At 44.2% G+C, this 26,379-nt stretch overlaps 1 protein-coding gene across 3 annotated transcripts in view; it reads left to right on the forward strand.

Annotated features, from left to right (window-relative positions):
* CLPB (ClpB family mitochondrial disaggregase) overlaps positions 1-26,379 on the forward strand; it is a 147,498-nt gene that overhangs the window by 46,232 nt on the left and 74,887 nt on the right. For all 3 annotated transcript variants that reach the window (XM_082411396.1, XM_082411397.1, XM_082411395.1), the window contains exon 4: positions 10,149-10,252. In XM_082411396.1, the coding sequence (XP_082267522.1) occupies positions 10,149-10,252 (104 nt within the window). The remainder of the gene's footprint in view (positions 1-10,148; positions 10,253-26,379) is intronic.

Here is a 26,379-nt window from a genome sequence, read left to right on the forward strand (position 1 = left end):
AGAGCCTAGTCTAACCTATACTGTGGAAAGAATCCCTAATAACCAGGGCTTGACCACACTGCCCCATCGGTTTGGTGACTGTGTGTTATGAACCACAGATTGAAAGACATGAAAGTGTATTTAGAACTAGGCTAAGGATATGAAATTGGGATTGTCCTGGAAATCCTGTGATGGGTAATCTCGATTCCTTGGCCCTCTGCTTAACGTGCCATGCCTTCCTTAAGCCTTGCCCAAATTATCTCACCTGGTCTGAGCCCTCTCCTGATTTTGACCCTTGTCCCTCTGAATCAGACTCCCTCTTATCCCAGCTAGCTGTTATGACCATCTGAAAATATCACTGTCCCTGGTACATAGTAAGGGCCCAGCGACTATGGGATATTATGACAGACTAATGGTTGGTCAGATAGGTGAGAACCAGTGTGATTTAGGGGAATGTGCACTGGGTTTGGCCCCAGACAGATACATGGATTTGAATCGTGATTCCTGTGCTTATTTAATGTGTATACTTGGATAACTCATGTTATCTCGCTGAGCCTCAGTTTATTCATTTGTAAAATTGACTACTACCTCATTGCAAGTGGTTATAAGGATCTGGATTAGTAAATGTAAAGTGCTCAACCCACCGTGGCTGCTTTATTATGATTATTGATCTTTACCTTTTGAGGGAAGTAAACAAAATAACATCCTCATTCGAGGAAACTGGGGCACATTTTCTACACAGGTACCTTGCTTCCTCCCTAATCTTTAGTTTGTTTCCCAAGGAAGCTGGCTTTAAAAAGAAAACTGCACCCCACCCCCCAAAAAAGAAAAGAAAACTGCCTTCCCATCCTTCCCCCCACCAAGCTCATGCCTCCACACCACAGGACCTCTAGATTCAACACAGGCCATTGCCTTTGGTCGGGCCACCCCGCTTTCCCAACCGCCTGTAGACCAACCAGTAGACTGAATGATCCATAGCTCATTTGACTTTCCAGCAAACCTCCTGACCTGTGACCTCTTCGCTTTCTCCCCTCATCGAGGTGTGCTCTGGGTTGAGAATAGGTCAACTCTTTGTCTTTTCCTTGGGACACAGTGACCCTGTGCTTGAATGTGGGGGGTAGAGGGGAGGAGGAGTCGGAGGAGCTTCTTCTGAAGCTCCACATTGTGTGGGGACGACCTGGAGCTGGGATCACTGCCCTTCTTGCTTCACCAACTCCAGCTGCTCGCCAGCCGTCTTTGACACGTGCCTTGCCCAGCTTAGGCCTCAGCTCACACCACAGGTTTCCTCCTTCTTTCCTAAACAATGTGATGACCGAAAGCCCCTCCGGCCACTGAGAGCAGAAAGCCAATCGATGTAACTGTCCTCCTGTGCATTGTGACGCCCCACCGTCCTGAAAGCAGGAGCTCATCAAGGTCCATGTGAGCCAACTTCCTTCGTGTGCTCCCACATCTAATCTAATTACAAACCTGATCGGCAAGTTAAAACTTGCCTGGTGGGGGCTTTTGCTCCAAAGGGAGTTCTGTGAGTCCCAGGAGCTGCTTCTTAGGGACCACCCTCCCGTTCTTTTCCTCAGCTTTGTTTGGGAACTGCCTGGTGGAGGGCAGGAAGGGCCTAGCGCTCAGGAGAGGAAGATGGAAGTTTTCCACAGCTAAGCTGCCTGCAGCCCAGTTCGGACCCTCAGGTGGGGGAAGGCTGGGCAGGGCTGAGACAGTTGTCTTCCACCTTTTGCCCCCATTTCTCACCAAATAAAATAATTATTTCATTTATTCATTCTTCATTTTTTCATACAGTCATTCAGAAAGCATCTATTGACCACTTATTGTGATCCAGGCACCGGGCAAGGAGCTGGGAAAGAAGGTTGAGACATGGCTCTTGTCCCGTGATCTACTGGGAAAGGCAAGTAAAAGTAGACAGGCAATCACGATATAACATGGTGAGGGTCACCTTCCACAGGAGTAGGTACTGGATTCTGTGCAAAGAGGAAGGGTGTGGACCCGGGCTGGGAGTCAGAGAAGCCTCAGTTGAGTTGGTGACTATGTCACTGAGGAGCCCTGAAGGTGAATGAGCACTAACCAGTTGAACCAGTAGGAGGGGCATATGTGATGGCCTTTGGTGTACTTCGGGGAGTTCATTGTTTTCACTGGGTCCTTAATTCTTCAGCCCCCAAGATCACTAGATCAGCATGGGAATTAGAGTTCTGCAATTGATTGACTCCCTGAAGGAATAAATTTTTAGAACAGATGGTCAAGTTCAATTAATGAATAATAGTAGGTGGCAGGGAATCAACCCCTTTTTAAAAATCATCTATTCATGTTGCTGCACGTGTATCCAGCCTGTTGCTTCTGACTGCTGCATCATGTTTCATAGCATGTGTCTACCACATTTAACGTACCTGTTCCCCCAGTGATGGACACTTGATTGCCTGCAACTCCCCACTGCCACAAAATATGTGGTGAACATCTCCCATGTTGCCCTCTATAGACCTGTGTAAGAATCTCTCTGAGATACATATCCTCAGGAGCAAAGTGCTGGGTCATAGGGTAAGGTACTTTAACATGACAAATATTACAAGATTGGCTTCCAGAATGGCTGCACCAGTCTGTCCCCTGGCAGTGCATGAAGAATCTGAGATCCCCATGTCTTCACCAACACTGGGCATTTTTCAGCTTTCTCACTTTTTGCCAGTGTGTTAACTTGAAGTTCTATCTCATTTTTTTAAATTAATTAATTAATTTACAGTAAGTCCTTGTTGGTTATCTCTTTTAAATATAGCAGTGTGTACATGTCAATCCCAAATTCCCAATAAAATGCTATCTCATTTTTTTTTTTTTTTTTTTTTTTTTTTTTGCTATCTCATTTTTAAAAATTTTCCTTTCTGTAATCACACACAAGCTTGAGGATCTCTTCATATACTTAATCATCTTGTTTGTTTGTTTTTTTCCTCCTCTGGGCATTAACTGTTCATATCCTTGCCTCATTTTTCTGTTGGGCTTCCTGATCCTAGCCTTGTTGCTAAAACTTGAGTTGAGGCGAAGTGCTTCTACAGACTGTTAGCTACCTGGGAGTCAACACAGGGAAGTTAGAGGCCATGTAGCAGAGTGATAAGGACATGGGCTTGGTAGCCAGACTGCCCTGGGTTGAATCCCACCTCTGCTCCTTTCAGCTGAGTGACCTTGGACAAGTTACTTATCCCTCAGTTTCTGTTTAACCTCCCTCATAGGGTTGTTGTGAAGATTAGATGTTAGTATATATAAAGTATTTAAAATAGTGCCTAGCATGTAGGAGGTATATACAAATGCTAGCTCTTATTATTAGACTGCTATCTTCCTCCTACTTAGCCCTACTGTACCCTTGAGAAAATAGATACTTGTATCAGCAGGCAGTAAAGTAAGCAGAAAGAAAACAGCTCTCAGCTTAGGCTCAGAGCTCACCACTCCTACTCACATGTGTAACTCTTACCAAGGTCTCGGGCTCTGTACCTGTGTTCTGCTCCCTACCTAAGGCCAATCTTTAAGACCTGGCCATTTCTGATTAGCCAGATTTCCAGGCCTGCAGTGCCCCCCATCCCTGGCCTGGCTAGCTCTGCCCTATTGCTGCTTCTCTGCCAACCTGTCAGCTGGATACTATCCCTCACAACCTTCACCTTCAGTATTCACAAAGCCCAGTCTTTTTGGTGAGTCAGCTCACTTGGGCAGAGATAAGACCAGAGTAGATTCTGATGGACACGCAGGAAGGCAAGTACTGCTACCAGAGCCAAGTCACTAAAGGCCAACTCTTAAACCCCCATCCTCCTGGGCTGTAGACATTCTCTGACTCTCCAGATTAGTGTTGGAAGTAGGGTATCTGGAGATTATCTCTAGCCTTTGAGGTTGATACTGACATTGGTAGGCATATCTTTCCACAGACCACCAGAGGCCAAGTCCTGAGGTGGCTGGGAGAATTGCTGATGTCTGTAAGCCTTTGCCCAGTGAGAACCTCTGGAGTAGTCAGCATAGTTCCTTTGAGTGTGTTATATAGAAAAACATAAGTGAGTGGGATGGTGTACTCTGTCCCCTTTAATCCAGCTATTAAGACCATGAAGGCCTAGCCCATATACTTCACTGCCCATTTAGCACCAGCTACTCCAATTTAAGATAGTGATACCTAAACCCAAACCTCCCAAGTGACAGCCAGTATGCCGACGCCAGAACAGAGGGGCGGCTCTAGTTGTTCTTTGGTGGATCACCTCAGATAGCAGTACCTGCCTCCCTTTGTGCCGTCGGATCCTGTAGTCCCCTTGTCAGCCAGGTGGGCCAACTCACCATCTTGTGTACGTCACCTTCTCCCAGATACAGTTCTGAATTGGGGGATTTGTTTCTGCTTCAGCAAAAAATGTCAAAGAGGCAGAAATCTCTTCATTTGCGAAGTCTCCTCACTGCTGCCCCTGGTGTCTGCTTCTTTTGCCTGTCTTGACCTCTGATACCAGTGTGTTCCTTGGTTTCTGGTTGCTTACTTGTTTTGTGGTCTGCTGTTTCCCTCTGCCTCTAGTCCTTGACATCTGACCTGGCTTTTTACTCTCTGCCTCACATCTCTGCTGCCTGGTCTCTGGCCCTTGGCTCTGTTTTGACTGTGAACTTCTTGACACTCCCTGGGCCTGGCCTGCTGCTAAGCCTGTTCTCAACAGCCTTGCCTTAGCTTTCTCTTACCTGGCTAGCCTCCTACCCTGTTTCTGCCCTCCTACATCCCATTGGTCGACGAAGTTCTTTTCATCATCAGAGCTAACCATAGTCATGTAGTCCTTTAGCCTGATCTGGGCTGGCTTCTCCAAAAAGGGCCTGATCCCTGTGGAACTCTGGGTTAGATGCTTTTTAAGTATGAGATAGCTCTTGGGCAAAAAGCTTACTAGCTATCTGGTAAGGTGTTTGGTGCCACTCTTGGCCACTGAGCAGCCACAGTTCCTTTAGTCCTAGGTATACCCCACAGTGGGGCTGCTGCCTTTGAGTTAATTAAAAGTGAAAGGAATCTTCTCCACGATTGCAGAATGAGTCACTAGCTTGGATGCTCACCCTCTTTGTCCTCCAAATTTGTGAAGTGAATTGCCCATTCCTTTTGATTGGGTTAGCAGCCCCAGGGCTTAGCCTAGTCACTTTCCTCTCCCCATCCTGCCAGACCACTGTCTGCCCTTTGGGGCGAAGGGCAGCATACTTGGTTGCTTGGACACGTCTTGCAGCCTGCAAATTGGACAGATGGAATCAATACTCAGGAACCTGGAGAGGCCCAGGTAGCACAGTTAGTGACACTAGCTGCCTGGAGGGACAGCTTGCCATGGGAGGGGGTGTGATTGGATGGTGATTGGACACAGCAGCTGAGGATTAACCAAATTATGTCCCTTTGAGTTTAGATCGACAAACCCTTCTCGCTTAGATTTTAAAACAAGCCAACTTGTGCAGAATATAGAATAGCTGCCTTTTTTTTTTTAACATCTTTATTGGAGTATAATTGCTTTACAATGGTGTGTTAGTTTCTGCTGTATCACAAAGTGAATCAGCTATACGTATACATATATCCCCATATCCCCTCACTCTTGCATCTCCCTCCCACCCTCCCTATCCCACCCCTCTAGGTGGTCACAAAGCACCGAGCTGATCTCCCTGTGCTATGCGGCTGCTTCCCACTAGCTATCTGTTTTACATTTGGTAGTGTATATATGTCCATGCCACTCTCTCACTTCGTCCCAGCTTACCCTTCCCCCTCCCCATGTCCTCAAGTCCATTCTCTATGTCTGCGTCTTTATTCCTGTCCTGCCCCTAGGTTCTTCAGAACCCTTTTTTTTTTTAGATTCCATATATATGTGTTAGCATACGGTATTTGTTTTTCTCTTTCTGACTTACTTCACTCTGTATGACAGACTCTAGGTCCATCCACCTCACTACAAATAACTCAGTTTCGTTTCTTTTTATGGCTGAGTAATATTCCACTGTATATATGTGCCATATCTTCTTTATCCATTCATCTGTCAATGGACTTTTAGGTTGCTTCCATGTCCTGGCTATTGTAAATAGTGCTGCAGTGAACATTGTGGTACATGACTAGAAGAGCTGCCTTCTTAACACAGGGCTATGCCAACATGCGTCCTGGGGGTGATTAGGTATAGATCTAGAGCCCACTTCAGCCCAGATTCATGTTATTATCACTAAGATTATATGGACACGGAGAAGAGAGCTCATATTTGTGGATCTCCTTTGATGTGCCAGGCACTGTGGAGTTTTACACACTTATAACCTACAAGGGAGGCATCATTATCTGTTATTCCAGTAAGGAAGTGGAGTCCCAGAGGTATAGTAACTTGTCTAAGATCACAGTCAGTAAATGATAGAGCTTTGATTTGAACCCAGGTCTCCCTATACTTGTTATAAAATGTCATGCTGTCTTCCCAATTTGTGTCTTAGTTCAAACTTCTCTTGACTTTCCCACAGCCCAGCTACAGGGTCAGGTACATAGTAATGAATGATAACTAATGTTCTTTGAGCACTTATTATATGTCAGGCACTGTACAAAGCACATTACATACACTAACAGAGTCATATGAGCTAGATACTCTTTTTTTTTTTTTAATTTGGTGGTGCTGCATACCATAACCTTCTTTAGGAGCATCACAGTACTCGTTAGCATTTATTTATGTATGTATGTATTTATTTATTTGGGCAGGCTGCACTGGGTCTCCATTGCTGCGCACGGGCTTTCTCTAGTTGCAGCAAGTGGGAGCTACTCATCGTTGCAGCGTGCGGGCTTCTCATCGCAGTGGCTTCTCTTGTTGCGGAGCACAGGCTCCAGGCGTGTGGGCTTCAGTAGTTGTGGCTTGTGGGCTCCAGAGCACAGGCTCAGTAGTTGTGGTGCACGGGCCCAGTTGCTCCATGGCATGTGGGATCTTCCTGGACCAGGGCTCGAACCCGTGTCCCCTACACCGGCAAGCAGGTTCTCAACCACTGTGCCACCAGGGAAGTCTGAGCTACATACTCTTAATATCCCTGATAATTATGATTGCAAAATGATTTTCTAATTTCATCATTTGTTCTACATTTATTAGTTGTCATTCTACAGTAAAGAAGAGCTTTCCCTTCTCTCCCATTGACTTATTCACTTATTTTCAATACGGACTCTTGGAATCTTAGTGTACCCAGTGGGTGATAATCCATTAATGTCATTTTTCATGTTGATGCTCATATTGTCTCCGATTTTAAAGCCAGCGTTCTTAACCTCTGTACCATACTACATCCCTCTCTATCAGATATTTTTCTCACTGCCTGCAGTTAGTTTGCCCATCTCTAACAGCCTTTTGAACCCTCTTAGCTTTTAATCTTCTGGCAAGAAGGAAGACTAATGCCAGTCTTAATCTAAATTATGTGTAAACTCTGAGCAAATAGTCTCCAAGTGAAAACCTGACAGACTCTGCTGTGAGTTAAATATCTGAGTTTTAGACATGGATTTTAGGTGCTTAGAGACCCTTCTTATTTCTCTTTGGGATCATAATTCATATCCTAGATAAATTACCTGGAAAAGATAATTCTTAAGATCCTTTTAGGTAAGGGGAATAGACACAGGAGGCTCACTTGACCATGTTAGATCAGATGTAGAAGAACCTCATCTATGTGGGAGATAGATTCTGGTTCTTTGACTTACCTATGAGGACTGTGTGTTTGTGTGCATGGGAGTTATTGAAATTCATTCATCCATTCAGCAAATAATTGGGCAGGTCCTGTGCCTGTTGAAGGTTATGAAACTCAAACCAGTTGATACACGGAAAACCAACAATACTGCTGGCTACAGATATTGAAAAACTAACAAAGGAGAGAAACTAAAACTGTAGGTTGGCTTTTTAATATTTATGATAGAGTAATTTTTAAATTTTTATTTATTTATTTTTGGCTGGGCCACAAGGCTTCCAGAATCTTAGTTCCCCAACCAGGGATTGAACCCGGGCCCTGACAGTGAAAGTGCCAAGTCCTAACCACTGGACCATCAGCGAATTCCCTAGAGTAATTTTTTTAAATGCTTGCCATTTATGCCTTCAAAAGCATTAATAGTTTTGAAGGCCATTGAGCAAAAGATGAACATACTAAGAGAAAAATAGGGAAAGGACATTATGCCTGAAAGTAAAAACAAAATTGATAATTGTGATTCATGAAAAAAGAAACAACTGATTGCTAAACATTTTTTTTAAGTCCAACCTCACTAGTAATCAAGGAAATGCAAGTTGAAACAGCAGTGTGATTCCATTTTCTGTGTCCAGATTAACACATAATGAAAAAGCTTTGGTGAAAGGAAGGCACAGTGGTTACTCTCATCCTTCTTCCTTTGACAGTAAAAATAAAAATCGGTACAATCTTTCTGAAAGGTAATTTAGTAACATTTATCAAAAGCCTTAAAAATGCTTATACTTTTGATCTAGAAATTCATCTCTTAGGAATTTATTCAAAGGAAATAGAGATTGTTATTGAAATATTAAAAATAATCTTAATTGTTTTACCATTGGGGATTAGCTAAATATAGACTAGCCTTTTAGTAGAATACTGTGCAGTCATTAAAAACAACGTGATAGACAGATATTTAATACATGGAAGGGGTGAGGTATGTGTGTGTTTAGGGAGAGTTTATATATGATCCCATTTTTGGTAAATAAAAATGTGCATACATTGAAAAAACTGGAAAGATGTTATATATTCTAAAACATTTTTTTCTTTTTGATTAGCTGTATCTTCTGAGTTTTTTTTATAGTGAACACGAACCTTTTTTTATTAGGGAAAAAAAGGAAAGTATTAGCAGGAACATTACATGATAGAAGGGAAGCTAACATATATGGAGCATTCCTGGGTCAGGCACTGTGCTTGGTGCTGTATAAATTCACCTAATTTAACCTCACTGTGGAGGCTCCTGCCTCTTGTCCTACTCCCTCCAGTCCATTCTCACACAGCTATAGGAGTGATTCTGCTAATAGCAAAGATTTGGAAGGAAACACACCAAACTATAAATAGTGGTTACTCTTAGAATTTAGATTAAGGAGATGGCTATAAGAGAAGACTTGCATTTTTCAATTTAATATTTCAATATGATTTGCATTTTTTTAAATGTATATATCTTGAAGTGGGGAGGAAAAGCATGTGTTGCCACGTCACTTCCCTTTTAATCCCTTCAGTGGCTTATCTCATTCCCCACTTTTCTCCCCCTTACACCCTCTACTCCAATTCTACCTTCTTTTTTTTTTTTTTTTTTTTTAAATTTTATTTTTTTTGGCTGCGTTGGGTCTTCGTTGCTGCGTGTGGGCTTTCTCTAGTTGCGGCAAGCAGGGGCTACTCTTCATTGCGGTGCGCGGGCTTCTTATTGCAGTGGCTTCTCTTGTTGCAGAGCACAGGCTCTAGGCGTGCGGGCTCAGTAGTTGTGGCTCACGGGCTCTAGAGCGCAGGCTCAGTAGTTTTGGTGCACAGGTTTAGTTGCTCCGTGGAATGTGGGATCTTCCTGGACCAGGGATGGAACCTGTGTCCCCTGCATCGGCAGGCGGATTCTTAACCACTGCGCCACCAGGGAAATCCCCAATTCTGCTTTCTTCAGGTGAAGCTTCGTGCTCTTTTGCCTCCAAGATTTGTAAATGCATTGGGTCCTCCCACTTCACCAACCCAGATCTGGCTACTCAGCCTTCCAAGTCTTTAATACCTTAAATACCACGTCCTCTGGGAGGCCTTTCTTGATCCCCTCCCTTGGTTTCCCACCATACATGGTACTTCTCCCATCGTAGCCTTTATCACACTTCGCTGTAATTTTATGCTAAATTGTTGTCCTTCCCAGAAGAGACTGTAAGCTCCTTGAGGGCATGGACCCTAGCACCTACAACAGTGACCAGAACATAGTAAGCATTTGATAAGTAATTGTTGAATAAACACTTCGTATTTTATAGTCGTGGACACTGAGCCTTAGAGAGGTGTTAGATAACGTGTCCAGAGCCTCTCAGCCAGTAAAGTTTCAGAGCCAACTTTCCTACCCTTGTCTTTGATGCTCGTAAAGTTCATGTTCTCTCCACTGTACCACTCACATGAGCAGAGGCAGATCCAGTCCCCAAACATGCCTCAGAATCTGAGTGTCTACTTCCTGGGCCTTTCCTGTTTTCGACACTTGGTGTCTTTTTGATTTCTTCCAGTGTGGTGCAGGTCCTGCTTGCAGCTGGTGCTGACCCAAACCTCGGGGATGATTTCAGCAGTGTTTACAAGACCGCCAAGGAGCAGGGAATCCATTCTTTAGAAGGTAAGTGTGGGCTACCCTGCTGTTCTGAGATCTCTCCTCCCTGTGGCTTCCAGGCAGCCGTGCTCTGTGCCAGCTCTACCAGCAACTCAGGGTGAGAGCCTGCAAGTCCCTCATCCTCTAGGAACTCATGGAAAGCCCAAAAGGCTTGGAACAGATGCCCTTCACAGTCCCCTCTGGCTCTATAATTTATGTCACTTCAAGCCTTGGGGAATAACATAGAGGCCTAATTTCACAACCAGGGGGGAGGGGTAGAAGAACCTTTTAACTGGCGTTCTCCCAGAAGTGCCTCAATCTGTGGAGTCTCAGATGAGTGGACAGTGGAGCAGGTTTCCATAAAATAATTAAGGCAACTGTGTGGAATGTGGATTTATTCTTCCTCTACTTTCTGTAGACTTACCCTGTCCCAGCTCTGCCCCAGAACTAGAAAGCAGCCTCACTGGTTTCCTCAGCCTCAGAAGTCCCTCAACTGTTTTTTTCCCCTCTTCTGTGTGAAATACAGTCCTCTCTCTGGACTGGCCCCTCAACTTACTGAATGACCCAGGACAAAGAGTGGACCTTGTCTGTGCTTGTAAAATGGGGTGGTCATCAGTGCCTCCCTGGGGTGTTGTGTGGGTGGTTGCTTGGACTTCTCAGAGGAAAGAGGCAGTGTGTACCTACCAGGGCTTGGTCACGTGTCCGTTGAAGGGTACCTGGGCAAGTTAGTCCGTTATTGCCTCTGGTGAGTAATTTTTCTCAAGTAGGGTTGAGAAGAGGGCAGGTTGCTTTGACTGCAGACAGAGATGAATATTTTACGTTTGAGCTTTGCTTGTCCAGATTGGCTCTGCTGCCCGCCCATTATCCTGGATCACTCACAGAGGGTGAGATTCCCCTCACTTCCCAGCAGCAGGGCAGATGAGCAGTGGCTACTTTAGGGTTGGCAGTAATGCCAGGAGGACAGACAGCCTTGCTGACTGCCTAAAGGGTCAGAACATTGACCTGAGGGAAGGTTCAGCAGAGGGAAGCAGTGTGCTCAGCCCTCAGAGATGTCAGCAAGGCTTCCAGACTGACATGGGTGTGGTAGCCTAGGGCAGAGGTGTCATTGCTGCCCCAGCAAGGTTTCTCAAATCAGTAGCGTGAGAGAAATGTCAAGAGCATCAGAGCATTGCTACCCAGTTGCAGTGTGAAGTTGCCCTCCCCCTGCCTCTCCACCTCTCTGAACCTGCTCCTTTTATCAAGCTCGCTTGCTGTGACTAGATCCTCCATGGAACCTTTGCTGCAGCCTGCCCTCAGCTGCTCTTTTGAATGTTCTCTACATCTTGGCCCCTTATGTGGTTATTTGAATTCTGATCTGCTCATATGTCTTTTCTTTCCTCATCAGCTGACAGTTTCATGTTCAGGCCTTGACCTATGCCTCCTTGGATTCCCCACTGAGCTGGGGGAATCATGTTCACTTTGTTTCCAACAGAGGAGAATTTCATGAGTACCAAACTTGCCCTATATTTGCAGCCTGGTGTGTGGGGACTCAACTTATAGGCTGTCCTCTCCTCACTCAGACATAGCATTGCCACCCTCAGCTCTGTCTTCTGTTCAGGTGCTCTCACCAAAAAGCAAGGAGGAGCATTTGCTGAGAGGGCAGGGCCAGGTAGGAGGGAAGGGATTATTTGAGTGCCTTCTTATCTGTTCTTGGGATCCCAACAGGGTCCAGTAAGCATTTTTTATTTCACAGAATCTCAGAACTGTGAAGCCGTCTAATCCAACCTCTGCTGTCACACCAGTCCCCACCCGTGCCTTTCAAGTTTTGTACCTTTCAAGTTTTGTACCTTTGTGTTCTAATAGTTCAGCTTTCCAGGCTGATGCTCATATTCAACATTCTAGATCAGTGATCAGCAAACTTTTTCTGGAAAGTGCCAGATAGTAAACATTTTAAGCTTTGTGGGCCAGTTGGTCTTAGCTGTGACTACTCAGCTTGGCCACTGTAGCGTAGAACACAATACACAAATGAGTGTGTGTGGATGTGTTCCAGTAAAACTTTACAAATATTGGCAGCAGGCTGGATTTGGCCCATAGGTTGTAGTTTGCCAACCATGTTTAAGATATTTCCTTTTTTCTTTCCTTCCTTCCTTCCTCCCTCCCTCCCTCCCTCCCTTCCTCCCTCCCTCCCTCCCTCCCTTCCTCCCTCCCTCCCTCCCTCCCTTCCTCCCTCCTCTTCCCTCCTTTCCTTGCTTCCTTTCCATTTCTTTGCCTGTTTTCGTCAACCTCCTCTGAATTTTTTTTAACTCTTGCTAGCCAGCCTATATTCTAGGTAGGTAGATAGGTAGACAACAAAAATATTGGAATAGGCTAGCATATCTCTCATGAAATAAAGATAAAAATATTAACTATCTCTTCTTATTTTATATGATTTGCAAAGTTAGCAAATAGGCTTTCTATGGATTCATTTACTTATTCAACAATAATTTTACAAAATTTTATTGATCAAATTCCTATCTAGCAGGCACTGATCTAGGTACTGGTGAGTTAGACAGACAAGATCCCTGCCATCATGTACTTCATGTGCTAGTCTTTGATTAAAATGTTTACAGGACTCTGTTAAGTACAGAGCCCTGGAGCTCATGATCAGGACAATTTAGAAGCATTACTCAACAGTCACAGTTGTAGATCCACCAAACTTCATTCTTTTCTAGCCTCCATTTCTTCATCCTGTCCACAAAATTTTAAGAGATTTTCTCCGTTTATTGCTGAAATAAAAACATGTTTAACATTTGTCTTAATTTGTTGCTCAGTAATCCTTTCCCAAAAGGATATTAGGTTATTCTGCCATGGTTTTGTCTTATCCTTAGCGAACCCATACTGGTACCCAGTAATCACCTAAGTGTTTCAGAACCATTAAAAATAAATTCTAGATTGAAATAATAAATTTTATCAACAATCATTGATAAACTCACTGCTCTGTGGCTTGTGAGATCTAACTCTCTCTGTAGCTTTTTCTCTTTTTTGAATTTCAGACTACCTTTGCCGGCCACAGTTTTCTGGCAGCTCATCTGATTTTCCCTGGTGTATCAGTGTGGATGTACTCTGCTCTCTGACTTCATGGCCTCTGCTTTCTGACTCCGGGCCTGGAGAGTGACAATTCTTTAAAATCGTCTCAGGGTTCCCCTCTCCTTACCAGTCTAAGCCTTTAACTCCTTCTTAAACATATTTTTCTTTCCTTTTCCCATTTAAAGATACCTCATTCATTTATCCATTCAACCAGTATTTATTTATTTTTTTATTTATTTATAAATTTTATTTATTTATTATTTATGGCTGTGTTGGGTCTTCGTTTCTGTGCGAGGGCTTTCTCTAGTTGCAGTAAGTGGGGGCCACTCTTCATCGCGGTGCGTGGGCCTCTCATTATCGCGGCCTCTCTTGTTGCGGCGCACAGGCTCCAGACGCGCAGGCTCAGTAATTGTGGCTCACGGGCCTAGTTGCTCCGCGGTATATGGGATCTTCCCAGACCAGGGCTCGAACCTGTGTCCCCTGCATTGGCAGGCAGATTCTCAACCACTGCGCCACCAGGGAAGCCCCTCAACCAGTATTTATTGATTGCCCACTGTATGCAAGTCACTGTACCCAGCTCGGGGTCATTCTCACTGATGAAGTAGACAGAAACAAAAGAATCCTGTGGTTCTTTTTTTCTTTAGATTGGACTGACTTTTTCACGGGAAGCTACCTGACTTGGGGATGTGTGAGGAGGTTAAGTAGAAGACGAGGTACAAGCCCCTTGTCCAGAGTGTGTCTAGGCAAATTCACAGGAAAGTCACAAGCTCAGCAGAGTTCTTCAAAACACAAGCAAAGCATAAAGTCAGTGCCAAAGTCCATCAAGTTCACTAAATTTCTAATAGATATTTCTGTGGGACTCAGCCTGTGCTCAGTACTGAAGGGAAGAGTGAGTTGTAGTTTGTGACTTTGGCAAGACCTCCCTAAACCCCCATAATATATCCCTTGTCTACCTTATCAGTATTATGTGAAGATGAAGAGATAAAGTATGTGATGTGTGAATTATAAAGTACTCTACGGTTGTAATTGCTTATTAGTTTTGTTTATTTATAATTGAGCATGCACTTACTGAGTGTCAGGCACTCTGCCAGATGCTGGGAATAAATAAATAAAAATGGATATATATGATCTAGCCCCTCAATATATATGATCTGCTCCCAGTCAAGTAAGAAGACAGATCTATGAACAGGCACCACAGTGCAGAATGATAAATGCAAAGGTTGATAGATGTACAAAGGATATAGGTAGCACTGGTATAGGTAGTGATGCCCTCTACCTGAAGGCAGACTGATATCTGGGAAGTGTCACAGGGTAAGTGACTTTGAACTGGGTTTTAAGGATGAGTCAGAGACTGCCAGGCAGACTTAAGAGGGGTGGACTTTCCAGGTAGAAGTGATAACACATGCAGAGATATGGGATAGGTGACAGCCACTGGAATCATCTGCCACAGTACTGAGAACAGCAAGAAGTAAGACCAGAGAGGGAGGCAGGGTTCTATGTGGGAAGGACCCTGAAAGGCAATTCTAGGGAGCTCATAGTGTTTTCTGAAGGTCATCAAAGGATTTTAAGTAGGAGAATGCTCAGTTTACATTAGCATTTTAGATGGACCATTCTGATGGGGTGGGGATGAATTGGAGAGGAGAGATTAGCAGTGATTTTTGATGTTTGGGGGATGATGGCTCCCTTTGAGAACTGGATGAGAAGCCATGCTCCTCTCCCTCAAAATGCATTTCTCGTTTCTGGGGATTTCTAAAAGAAATCTTTGGGAATGGAGAGAATAGGTATTAGAAAAATATTAGGAGGAGGTGGAGTATTCAGTGGAGTGTGGGAATTGATGGAAAAGGAGGCACCCATCTGTCATCTCGGGTTCTGCTTTGGGTGAGCTGTTAGATGAGTGGGTCTGTAGTTCAAAGAAGTCTGGCAGCATTTGCTTGGTAGTTAAAACAATGAATGTGACTGAAACTGCCTAAGGAAAGGAGTTAAAGGGAAGGGATAGGAGGACAAGTCCTTCACTCAGGGTATCAGCATTTAAGGTGTGGGGAGGAAAGAGGATCCAGGCAAGGAGACCAAAAGGTATCAGAGAAGTTGCCTGGTTTTCTCTCAGAGAGGCTCTGTATCCGTTCTGCCTGCTCAGAACGGGCACAGCCTAGAGAGGAAAGAAACCTCTTTGCTGAGACTTGGCTATCGGTTGCCCCATTCCTAGTGAAACCCTTCTCCTGTTTGACATTTGGCATTGCTCTAGCAAGAAGCCTGCACAACTGGCACATTACAGTATCTTCAACTCTTGTCAAGGTTGGTGTTTCTGGGTAGAGAGCAGGTCTGCTGGTACAGGTGATGTAGGGATGCTTGGCCTTATTGGTCTGACTGTTCTGTCCATTCTCTCCAGTTCTCAGAATGGCATCTTCAGAGGCACAGCAGTATCCTGGAGAAAGGTCAGTCTTCAGTGCCAGGAAGTAATGGGTCCTCTAAGCTCTGTCACCAGCTGTGTGATCTTAAGCAAGTGGCTTAAAGGTCCTTGAATTTAGGTTTTCTCATCTGTAACATAGGGATAACAATACCCATCTTAAAGGGTTGTTTGGATGACTAGAAATAAATACATGTAAAGCACAGTAGCATGTGATGAAGAATTTCTGTATGGAGTTGGGTCTTGGATCAGTGTAAGGCAGGAAACCTGCCTTGGAGGTACTGAGCAACTCACCACTCAAGGGGCACTGACAGAGGCTGGCTGTCCGCCCATCAGGGATTTTGTAAAGAGTCATTAGATTATATAGCCTCCAAGGTTCCTGTCAGCCATGTGATTTCTAAGGTTCTAGAAACTTTAGGCTCATCGTCAGAGCAAGTGATGTACTTAGAAGAAGTAGGATTTGAGCTGGGCTTTGGAGAGTGAAGAGGAGGGGAAAAAAAAGAAAAGATTTTCTTAGCAGGGAGCACAGCTTGAGCAAGGCACTTAGAGGGGACATGTGGAGGGGAGCTTAAGAGATCACGGCTGCTTCTCTACCAACTCACTCCCTGATCTTGACCACATTCCATTCAGTGCCTTGAGCCCCACCCATGCCCACTCTAGGAGAGTTCCACTTGTGGCTGGCTGATGGGTGGTGGGCCCCAATCCTCAGGTGGAGGAGGCAGTAGATTAGACGTAACAGTAAACAAGTCACCCAGTCAGGGATGCTGCTGGCTGCTTGTAAGTAACTGTTATAAACATTGGGTGTCTGGGGCTGTCAGAAATGCAAGTGAGCATTCTGAGCGCCTCCCACATAGACAATTAAAACAATAAAACACGGCAGAAACATGGCCAGAGCAGGCTATAAATCAGCTTCTCTTCTCAGCTCCAAGTGGCGGCTGTATATAGATGAGTTGTGCAGAAGCTGGGTTGGCACAGGGCCCTTCTGGGGGTAGAGGGCCTGGCTTGCCTGGCTGAACCTGCCCAGGTGGCCCTCTTCCCACAGCTCCAGGGGCTGCAGGTCCTGACCTGCTCCAGCTGACTTCCCCATCTCTGTGTCTTCAGATGGGGGACAGGACGATGCAAGCTGGTACATCACAAACCAGTGGACAAGTGCCCTGGAGTTCAGGAGATGGCTAGGAGTCCCCGCGGCGGTAATGGGACTGCTCTCTATAAAATTTCTCCGTCTCCCCAGGACATGCTAAGGAGTAGTCTTACCCTAGCTCATCTGTTCACTATAAGTTAACACCTAGCACCCACTGCATGTCCAGACCTACCCAGGCAAAGCAGAGAGAATCTGTGCCCTTGGAGACAAACTCAAATGGGAGTAATAAGGCTCCCAAGGACCTAAGAATCACCTAGAGAGCTTGTTAAAACACAGATTCCTGCCACACCCCAACTCCCAAGATTCTGATTCAGTGTGTCTGGGGTAAGACCTGATATTTTGCATTTCTGCATTTCTAACAGGCTCCCACTCTTGAGTAGATGATCTAGGCTACTTGTGCTTGAACTGCTTTAAAAAAACTCATCTGGACCTTCTCCTCCCTGGAAGAGACCTTTTTTTTTTTGCCACTTTAAGTTTCATTCCTAGAGCGTCTGTGTGCTTAAGCCATGGTATTATGGGTGTACAGAACACTTAGTAGCTATGACACCTGGAACAATTTTCTGTACCTCTCAGAGGCTGCATCTCCTTATTTGTAAAATAAAGGTTATTGGGAGAGTTAGGGGTAGTATATTTATCCCTAGCCTAAAACCTAGAACATAGAAGGAATTCCATTAATGTAAATTTCTATTTTTATATCATCTTTGTCCTCATCATACTCTTATAAAACTTCATTCAGAGTCTCTGTCACAGCCTTCCAAATGCTTTTCAGTGGTAGCAAACTGTTACCTGCAAAGAACCAAACATTATCTCAGAGTCCAAGGAATGGCTTGGCTATCACCTAACTGTGTGACCTTGGGCAGTTCTCTTTAGCTCTCTAAGCCTTGATTTTCTCATCTGTAGAGAATAATACTTTTTATACCATAGGCTTATTATAAAGATCAAATTGAAGTACTTATGAAATATTTGAGAAAATACAAGGTATCATGCACATATAAGGTATCAGCAAGAATGATAATTAATAACAATAAAGATTGACGACATGACCAAGACAGTGTTTGACAAGGGTCCAGTCAGAGGTGCAGATAACAAGGACTATCAGAGCTCAGAGAAGAGAATCTCTGGCTGAAACATCAGGAAGTAAAATGGTATTTGATCCTCAAAGTGTAAGAAGGTTTTATGGAAGGGCCTGCAACTAAGTGTGAATTGGGTATATCAGAGAAGGGGTATGTTATGTCCAAAATATTCAGGGGTGGAAAACAGAAAAAACATATTTCAGGGCAGCAAGTAAACTTGTTGGGGTGAAGCATCCGTACAGCAGAAGATTCATTTTAGAGGGTAATGAGCAGTAAAGGTGCTGCTTTAAAGAGAGTAGGCTGGGGCCAAATCAAGATTCTTGGACCTTATCCTTTAGGCAGAGAGGAGTCTTGAAGGTCCTAGAGGAGAAGGTACTGCAGGAACTGATTCCTTCCAGGGTAGAGAAGCAGGGGGAAGTGATGATAATAATAATAGTAAGATGATGATGATGACGATAGCTACAGCAGCAGGTTATGTTTATTCATACTTACTGTGTGCTCACAGCAACCCTGTGATGTAGGCACTAAAGGAAACTGAGGCAGAGAGATGATGCCAGATGCCAGCAAAACTGTCTCCTCCCCTTGTAGGAACCCAGCAACCATATCAGCCTGTATGTACCCCACACTTAGCTCAGAACCTCTGACTTGTCCAAAGTCTTGGAAGGCTTGGGGATCTGCCAGGCAAAAAGCTGTTTGGGCAAGCTATTATTTTTAATAATGTCCCTGCCTCTTCCTCATCATTGTCAGAGCCTTGTCACACCTTCAGTGCCAGTGGTTCTACATGTCATTTCTCAGCAGTGTCAGCCACTACAGAGTCACTAGGATGGACAATGCACTGTCTATCCATCAGGCCTTTTGGCCAACTTCAAGATTAAGTGTAGCAGCCAGTTAGGTTAATTGTTTCCATCCTTTTAGTCCTCCAAATCTATATATACATTTAACTAGGAGAGGGAGATAGGCTAGTTGACATGTTTTATTAAAAAGAATAAATTTGATACATTTATAAAAATAAAAAAGTGGGATGGGGTGTCAAAGAACTAGTCTTGCGATTTTTAACTGATTTACATATTTTGTGTATAAATATTTTTTCATCAAAAGTTCCAAATCAGGGATGGGTCCCACACACCACACAAAATATATTAGAGACATTTATATGGATAGCAGGAAGGGAGACAGAGGGCTGAAATTTTCCAGGCACCCAGTGATTGATGGGGGCTGAGGCTCCCCCTGACGCTTTATTGAGTTTCCGATGATTATCTCTCACTGAGACATTTTTTACAGATGACGGTCGAGCTGTCACAATGGACCATGGGGGAAAAAAACCCAACAATAATAACACTTTAATCTTTTTACTGCACTGCTCCCTAGTATCTCAGATTCATCTTCCCTGACGCACGCAGTTCATTATTCTGCCCCTCCCTGGATGGGAAATAAAGGAAAATAAATATATATGTAGACACACTTACCCACATACATACACACACACACAGTATATATAAGAAACCACCCCAGAACCAGAGAGGGGCAGAATTTATTGTTCTTTTTGCAAGTGTTGAGGTTTATTAGTAGAGATGCTGGGTTGGCTTGGAATTGGCTATTAATTACAGCATTTTGTATTTGTTTTTTATTGCGGGTTTTTAACATCTTAAAGAAAAGGCAGAGGAGAGGCAAGCAGGTGTAGAGATGGGGAGCACAGAGGGACCAAGTTTGGCCAACCACGTAGCATAGCTGGCTGAGAAGCAGAGAGGTCAGACTCCTTCCTCTTGTTGCCAGCCCTGCCCAGAGGATCCCTGGACCTGAAAGAATACTGCTTTGGTTAGGATCAGGGTGGGGGCAGGGGAGTAGGAGAAGGTGAGATCAGGGTGATTATAGGACAGATCAAAGGGACTCTAGATACCTGTGAGCATGTTATTCCCCTGAGAGTTAGGAGAGATGGGAAGTAGTGGAAGTTCAAACAGAGTGTTGATGGGTCTGTAGATAACAGAGTAAAAGATAACAGAACAGGTAATAGATTCTTAAGAGTTTGCCCAGCTCTTTGATTTTGATGGTGTGCAGGTGAGACATGGGCTCTGGAAAGCTCTACCTGGGTCTGTGGTCAGAGGAGGGTCCTGGGCCAGAGAGGATGCCACACTGACTGTCTAGGGCCACAGGCAGGGTGAACAACCTATTGTCTTAAGGTTCCAGGCCAACCTTCCTGCTCTTCCACTTCTCTTTCTTGGAGTGAGAGAAGATGGACTTGGGATCCCAATGGGAAGGCTGCCCTTGATGTGTCTCCAGTAGAGTTAAGTGCTAGCCCAGTCTTCTCTTTAATTCATCAAACCTTTCTGAGCTCCTACTACACTATGATAAGGTATAATAAGGTGAGCCAGGGTCCTGTTCTTAAGGAGAAGCCTTCCAGTCTATGGACAGAGAGCATGGTGTTTGTGAGAACCATTTTTAAGCAGGGTCTAACCCTCCAGCCATAGGCCAGCCTAGATGACCGTTCTCTACACGAAGGTTAAAGAGATCTATAAGACACAGTATCTGTCCTTCAAGAACCTGTTTTCTGCTTGGAGAGACAAGCGTAACATCCATTCACTAAAGAAGTATTTATGGAACACCTGCGATGCTCAAGAGTGTATGCATGAAGCAATCTGAGAACACAAAAGACTATGTAAGAGAAAATGTTAACTAATTTGATGTGGACTAGACAGTACTAGAATGCAGAGAGGAAAGGGAGATCAGTGAAAATCAGACTTCTTGAGTTGTAAAGAATGGGTAAAACATAGATAAATAAAAGGAAGAAATAGTGAAGCCATGATATCACATAGAGAAGAGAGTAAAAGCCTTGGAGTTGAACGGACTAGCTCAGTCATTGACTACCAGTATGACCTGAAACAAGCTACATAACCTCTCTAAGTGCCAGCTGCTTCATTTAGTAAATAAGAATAATAATAGTGGGCTTCCCTGGTGGCACAGTGGTTAAGAATCCGCCTGCCAGTGCAGGGGACACGGGTTCGAGCCCTGGTCCGGGAAGATCCCACATGCCGCAGAGCAACTAAGCCCATGCGCCACGACTACAGAACCTGTGCTCTAGAGCCCGCGAGCCACAACTACTGAGCCCACGTGCTACAACTACTGAAGCCCGCGTGCCTAGAGCCCGTGTTCTGCAACAAAGAGAAGCCACCGCAATGAGAAGCCTGCACACTGCAATGAAGAGTAGCCCCCGCCCACCGCGACTAGAGAAAGCCTGCACGCAGCAATGAACACCCAATGCAGCCAAAAATAAATAAATAATTAAAAAAAAAAAAAGAATAATAATAGTAACAACCCCATATGATTCTTTCAAGGAAAATAATTATAAAGTTCCTTGCACAGTACCTGGCACATAGTAAGTGCTCAGTAAATGGAGGCCATTATTTTCTTATTACTTCAAGAGTTTTATATATATATATATTTTTTATATAATATATATATTATATATTTATATATATGTATTAGATTAATATGCATATAAATATATTTTTTAAATATATTTTTTAATTTTTTGCTGTACTGCACGGCATGTGAGATCATAGTTCCTGAACCAGGGATCGAATCCATGTCCCCTGCAGTAGAAGCACAGCATCTTAACCACTGGACCCCCAGGGAAGTCCCCCAAGAGTTATATATTTATGTAACACTCATAGTCCTGGGATATTAGCCTTCAGAACTCACCTGTGACCCTTCACTGAGTATGAAATGGGCTCCCTTCAATGAGCCTGACATATTCTTCAGTGTTAGTGTAAGAGGTGATTCTGGCCATGGTTAGAGTGGCATCAAGAAGAGGAAAGGGCACAATAATAAATTTATTACCATTTATTGCATCCTTACTACATGCCAGGCAATGTGCTCAGTTCTTTACATTTTTTAATGTAATAGTTTTATTGAGATTTAATTTACATACTATACAGTTTACTCATTTAAAGTGCATAATTTAGTGGTTTATAGTATATTCACAAGATTTGTGCCACCATCACCACAATCAATTTTAGAACATTTTCATCACCCCATAAAGAAACCCCATACCCATTATCAATCATTCTCCACGTCTCTCAACTCTCCCTAGCTCTAGACAACCACTAATCTACTTTCTGTTTCCATAGGTTTGCCCATTCTGGACACTTCATGTAAATGGAATCATACAATATGTGATCTTTTGTGGCTGAATTCTTTTTGACTTAGCATGTTTTCAGGGTTCATTCAAGTTGTAGCATGTATCAATACTTCATTCCTTTTTCTTAGCTGAATAATATTCCATTAATGGCTGTACTACATTTAGTTTATCTGTTCATCAATTGAGAGTCATTTCGGTTGTTTCGACTTTTGCTATCATGAATAATGCCGCTGTGAATGTTTGTGTACAAGTTTTTGTGTGAACATAATGTTTTCAGTTTTCTTGGGTTTATATCTAGGAATAGAATTGCTGGGTCATATAGTAACTCTATGTTTAACCTTTTGAGGAACTACCAGACTGTTTTCCAAAGAGGCTGCATCATTTTACATTCCCACCAGCCATGTATGAGGGTTCCAGGTTCTCTGCATCCTCATCAACACTTATTATTGCCTGTCTTTTTCACTTTAGCCATCCTAGTGGATGTGAAGTGGTATCTCATTGTGGTTTTGATTTGCATTTGATGGCTAATGATGTTGAGCATCTTTTCATGTGCTTTTAGGCCATTGTGTGTCTTCTTTGGAGAAATATCTACTCAGATTCTTTGTCCATTTTTTAATTGGATTTGCCATTGAATCTTGTGAGATAGGTGATGATATCTATCTTGCAGATGAGAAAACAGATTCTCAGAGATGTTAATTTGATCAAAGTCATACAGTGAGTTTTGCTTACCAGTCTGACTGGCTCTGACCTTTACGCTCTTCCTAATACACAGTGCTGCCTACTGAGGATTCACGGTAGGGTCACCAGGGTCATCTCATGGAGGGGGGTCTCTCCAGCAGGAAGGGAGGAGTTGGAAGTCTATTTGGAGACATTAGGACCAGGTAGGAGAGCCTCTGAAAGTCAAACAGAGGGATATGGATATATTACAGGTTCCAGGACAGGGGGAGGACATGTTAATTTAAAAATCGCCATTTCCTAGATGCAGCCATTTCCTGTGCCCTTAACTATATCACATCATTTCAATTTTCACAACAACCCGATTCAAAGATATTAATGCTTCCATTTTACCAGTGAGCAATTTGAAACTCAGAGGGATGAAATAATTTTCTAGAGTCACCAGGATTAGAATCCAGGTCTTTCCAGCTCAATATTCTGAACTCTTTCCTTTTAGAGATACTTGGTAAAAGATAGATTCTTTTGATATTATTTGCAGCATTTATAAGATCTTGAGAGCAGAGCCTGTTCATATTGCCATGGCCCAGCCCATGGAAAGTACGTAATACTTTGCTGGATAAACAAGGAAAAAGACTAGGTATATGGTATAGAAGGACCTAATTTCATTTGGATTTTGGCAGGGAGAGGAGGTTTGAGTGAGATATCGGATATCTCCAGTATCCCAAGACTTGGTGTCCTGGGGGCTTTGCTCTGACTTTCTAAACATGGGCCTTGGGAAGAACATTCTGGTGCCTAGACATCCTTGGCTTCCCTAGAGCAGGATCAGGCATTTGGAAGTGGGATGGGTTTGGCCAGCCTTGCATCTTTCTTGAGTTCATGATAAGATTAGAATGGGAAGGACCCTCAGAGACTAGTCCAGTGCTGCTCAGAGTTTTCTGTGAGGAGCAACACAAAGGGCTTTTTCAACTGTGCATTTCTAGGCCCTGCCTATTGAATCTAAATTGCTGAAGCGAGGGGCCAAGAATCAACTGTTTTTTTTTTTTTTCTTGCAAGTTACCCATGTGATTCTGTTGCCACTAAAGTTTTAAGAGCCACTGATGTGAAAAAACTCCTCTACTTTAAAAATAGGGAATCTGGGACATGGAGGGATTGAGATACATATCAAGTTTAGTGAAAGCCATTTTTGAACCCAGTTCAATTTTCTCCTGGTCTGTTGTTCTTGCTGTTCCCCATGCTGCTTAATTCATCAACAAAAACCACTGCCTGCGCATAGCTTTCAGGATAGAGTCCAAACCCCTCTCAGGATCAGGCCTCTGCCTGCCTGGGCAACCTCATGTGTACCCACTGCTCCACCTGCCTTCACTCAGCATTCCAAGTTTACTGAAGGACTCCCAGTTTCTTGTATGGGCAGGTAATGCAGCCTTCACCCTCTGTCCTTTGCAAACGCCACTTCCTTTCCTGGAACACTCTTCTCCACCTCATCTTCCAGATAGTTTTTCTGGGAGATTCCTCCCCAAGCCACATGACATGTGCCCTGTCTTTGCTGCCATCAGACCGTTTGTGCACATGCCTTTCATAGCACTCACTGTGCTGAGGTGCTCAGTAGTGGTGTGCTCCAGGGCAGGGGGTGAATGAAGGCTCCTGTGTGCTCGTTGCTGAAGCTGCATGAAATACTGAAGTGATGCTGGGTGAGATACATACAGAAAATGTTATGAACTAGTTTCTGTCATCCATGAGGAAATTAGGGAGTCAGAAGGGAAATTTTAACACAAGAAAGTATTACAAGAGCTGTTATAAGACAATCAATAAGTAAGTGGTAAATGGATACACACAATCAACATGATAGGCATCCAGGGCAGAGCAGGGAGGAAAGGACTTCCTAGAAGAGGAGGCCTTGAATTGGGCTTTAAAGAACAGTTAGGATTTGGAGAAGAAGGAGGGTCCTCCAGGCTGTGGAAGGAAATGAAGAGCCTTGCCCTCCCCAGAGATGGTCTCTTGGTGACCCAGCACAGGGAGTCTCCCTCTTGCCCCATCACAAGAGGCAGAGCCGACAGTGCCCGCAGAAGTTGAGGAGGCAGCTTGCCGATGCTGGCAGTAGGAGTAAGGATTTAACGAGGTGGTAGATACACAACACCTTGTGGGGAGGGAGCTGTGAGCCCAGAGGCTTCTTCCTGGAGACTCTTGGTAAGAATTTAGCTTAGTCCCTGAGCTTCAAGCCAGGTCCTCTGATGCTGGGGTATGTGAGGCTTGAGCCTGTGGGCACTGGCAGAAGCTGTGCAATATGGAGGATGGAGCCAAGCAGGCTAAGGACCTAGTCCTGGTCCACCACCGATTAGCAATCCAAGTTGGGCAGGCCATCCAACCTCTTTACCTCTGTCTCCTCCTCTGTTCGATAGAATAATATTTGACCTATCTGTCCTAGGTTGACCTGGGGTGAGGAAACAATTGCATTGAAGCGGTCTCTAAACCGTAAAGTGCTGCACAAATGTAAGAGGTTATCCTTGTGTTTGTCAGGTTAGTCCTAAAGGTTCCCTCTCATGGAGACATGCTCACGTTTTTAAAGGCACTGCTAGACACTCCATGACATTAGATGGCATAAGTTCCTGGGCGTGGCGGGTAGAGGCTGAGCCTGAGGGAGAGACTTTTAGCTAGGGTTACCTTTCCTCCACACAAGGCAATGATAATAAAGCTTTTGTTATCTGGAGACCACCCGTTTTGCCTCACATGCCTTTTTTCAGTCTCCTCCAATAGTCTTAGCAATATTAGGACAGAAGCCATGTCTGATTCACTTCTGCATCCCCAGTGCCTACCCCAGGGGAGAAAACAGCATTACTAAATGTTTGTGGTAATGTTTTTAAAAATCTATTATCAGATTTTATTCTCATAATACTTAATATTTAGTATTCCTCAAATTATTGCTTGTCATGCCCATTTTACAGATAGAAGAACTTCAGATAGTAAGTGGCAGAGCTAAGATTCAGGACTGTGTGACTCCTTTACCTTAAATTACTGTTTCTTATTGTGGGAGGCAGTGGTTTGTTTTGTTTTGTTTAGTTTTGTTCTGCAGTTTCAACAGTGCTGAGTAGTGGCCAGGCTATAGGAAGGGCTTTGGGGACAACTTTCACCTCTGCTAACTCCTTGGCACTGCTAAGTGCAGGGAATCCTGCAGAGTGTACGTCAGGTGCACACCTGCCACGGCACTCAGACTGACCCTGGCCACGGCACCGTGCCATAGACTTTGCAACATCAAAAGGCAGAGGTGGGGGGCTTCCCTGGTGGCGCAGTGGTTGAGAATCTGCCTGCCAATGCAGGGGACACGGGTTCAAGCCCTGGTCTGGGAAGATCCCACATGCCGCGGAGCAACTAGGCCCGTGAGCCACAACTACTGAGCCTGCGCGTCTGGAGCCTGTGCTCCGCAACAAGAGAGGCCGCGATAGTGAGAGGCCCGTGCACCGCAATGAAGAGTGGCCCCCGCTTGCCGCAACTAGAGAAAGCCCTCGCACAGAAACGAAGACCCAACACAGCCAAAAATAAACAAATTAATTAATTAATTTAAAAAAAAAAAAAAAAGGCAGAGGTGGGAGCAGAAGGATGACAGAGTAATGCTTTGTCATTCTTCCTGTGGCCACAAGGGTGAAGGGACAGGAATGACTGGCCTGGAGGGGAAGCAGGAGCCTGAGC

Source organism: Balaenoptera physalus (assembly GCF_965194825.1).
Source record: "Balaenoptera physalus genome assembly, chromosome: 10".
Lineage (NCBI taxonomy): Eukaryota > Metazoa > Chordata > Mammalia > Artiodactyla > Balaenopteridae > Balaenoptera > Balaenoptera physalus.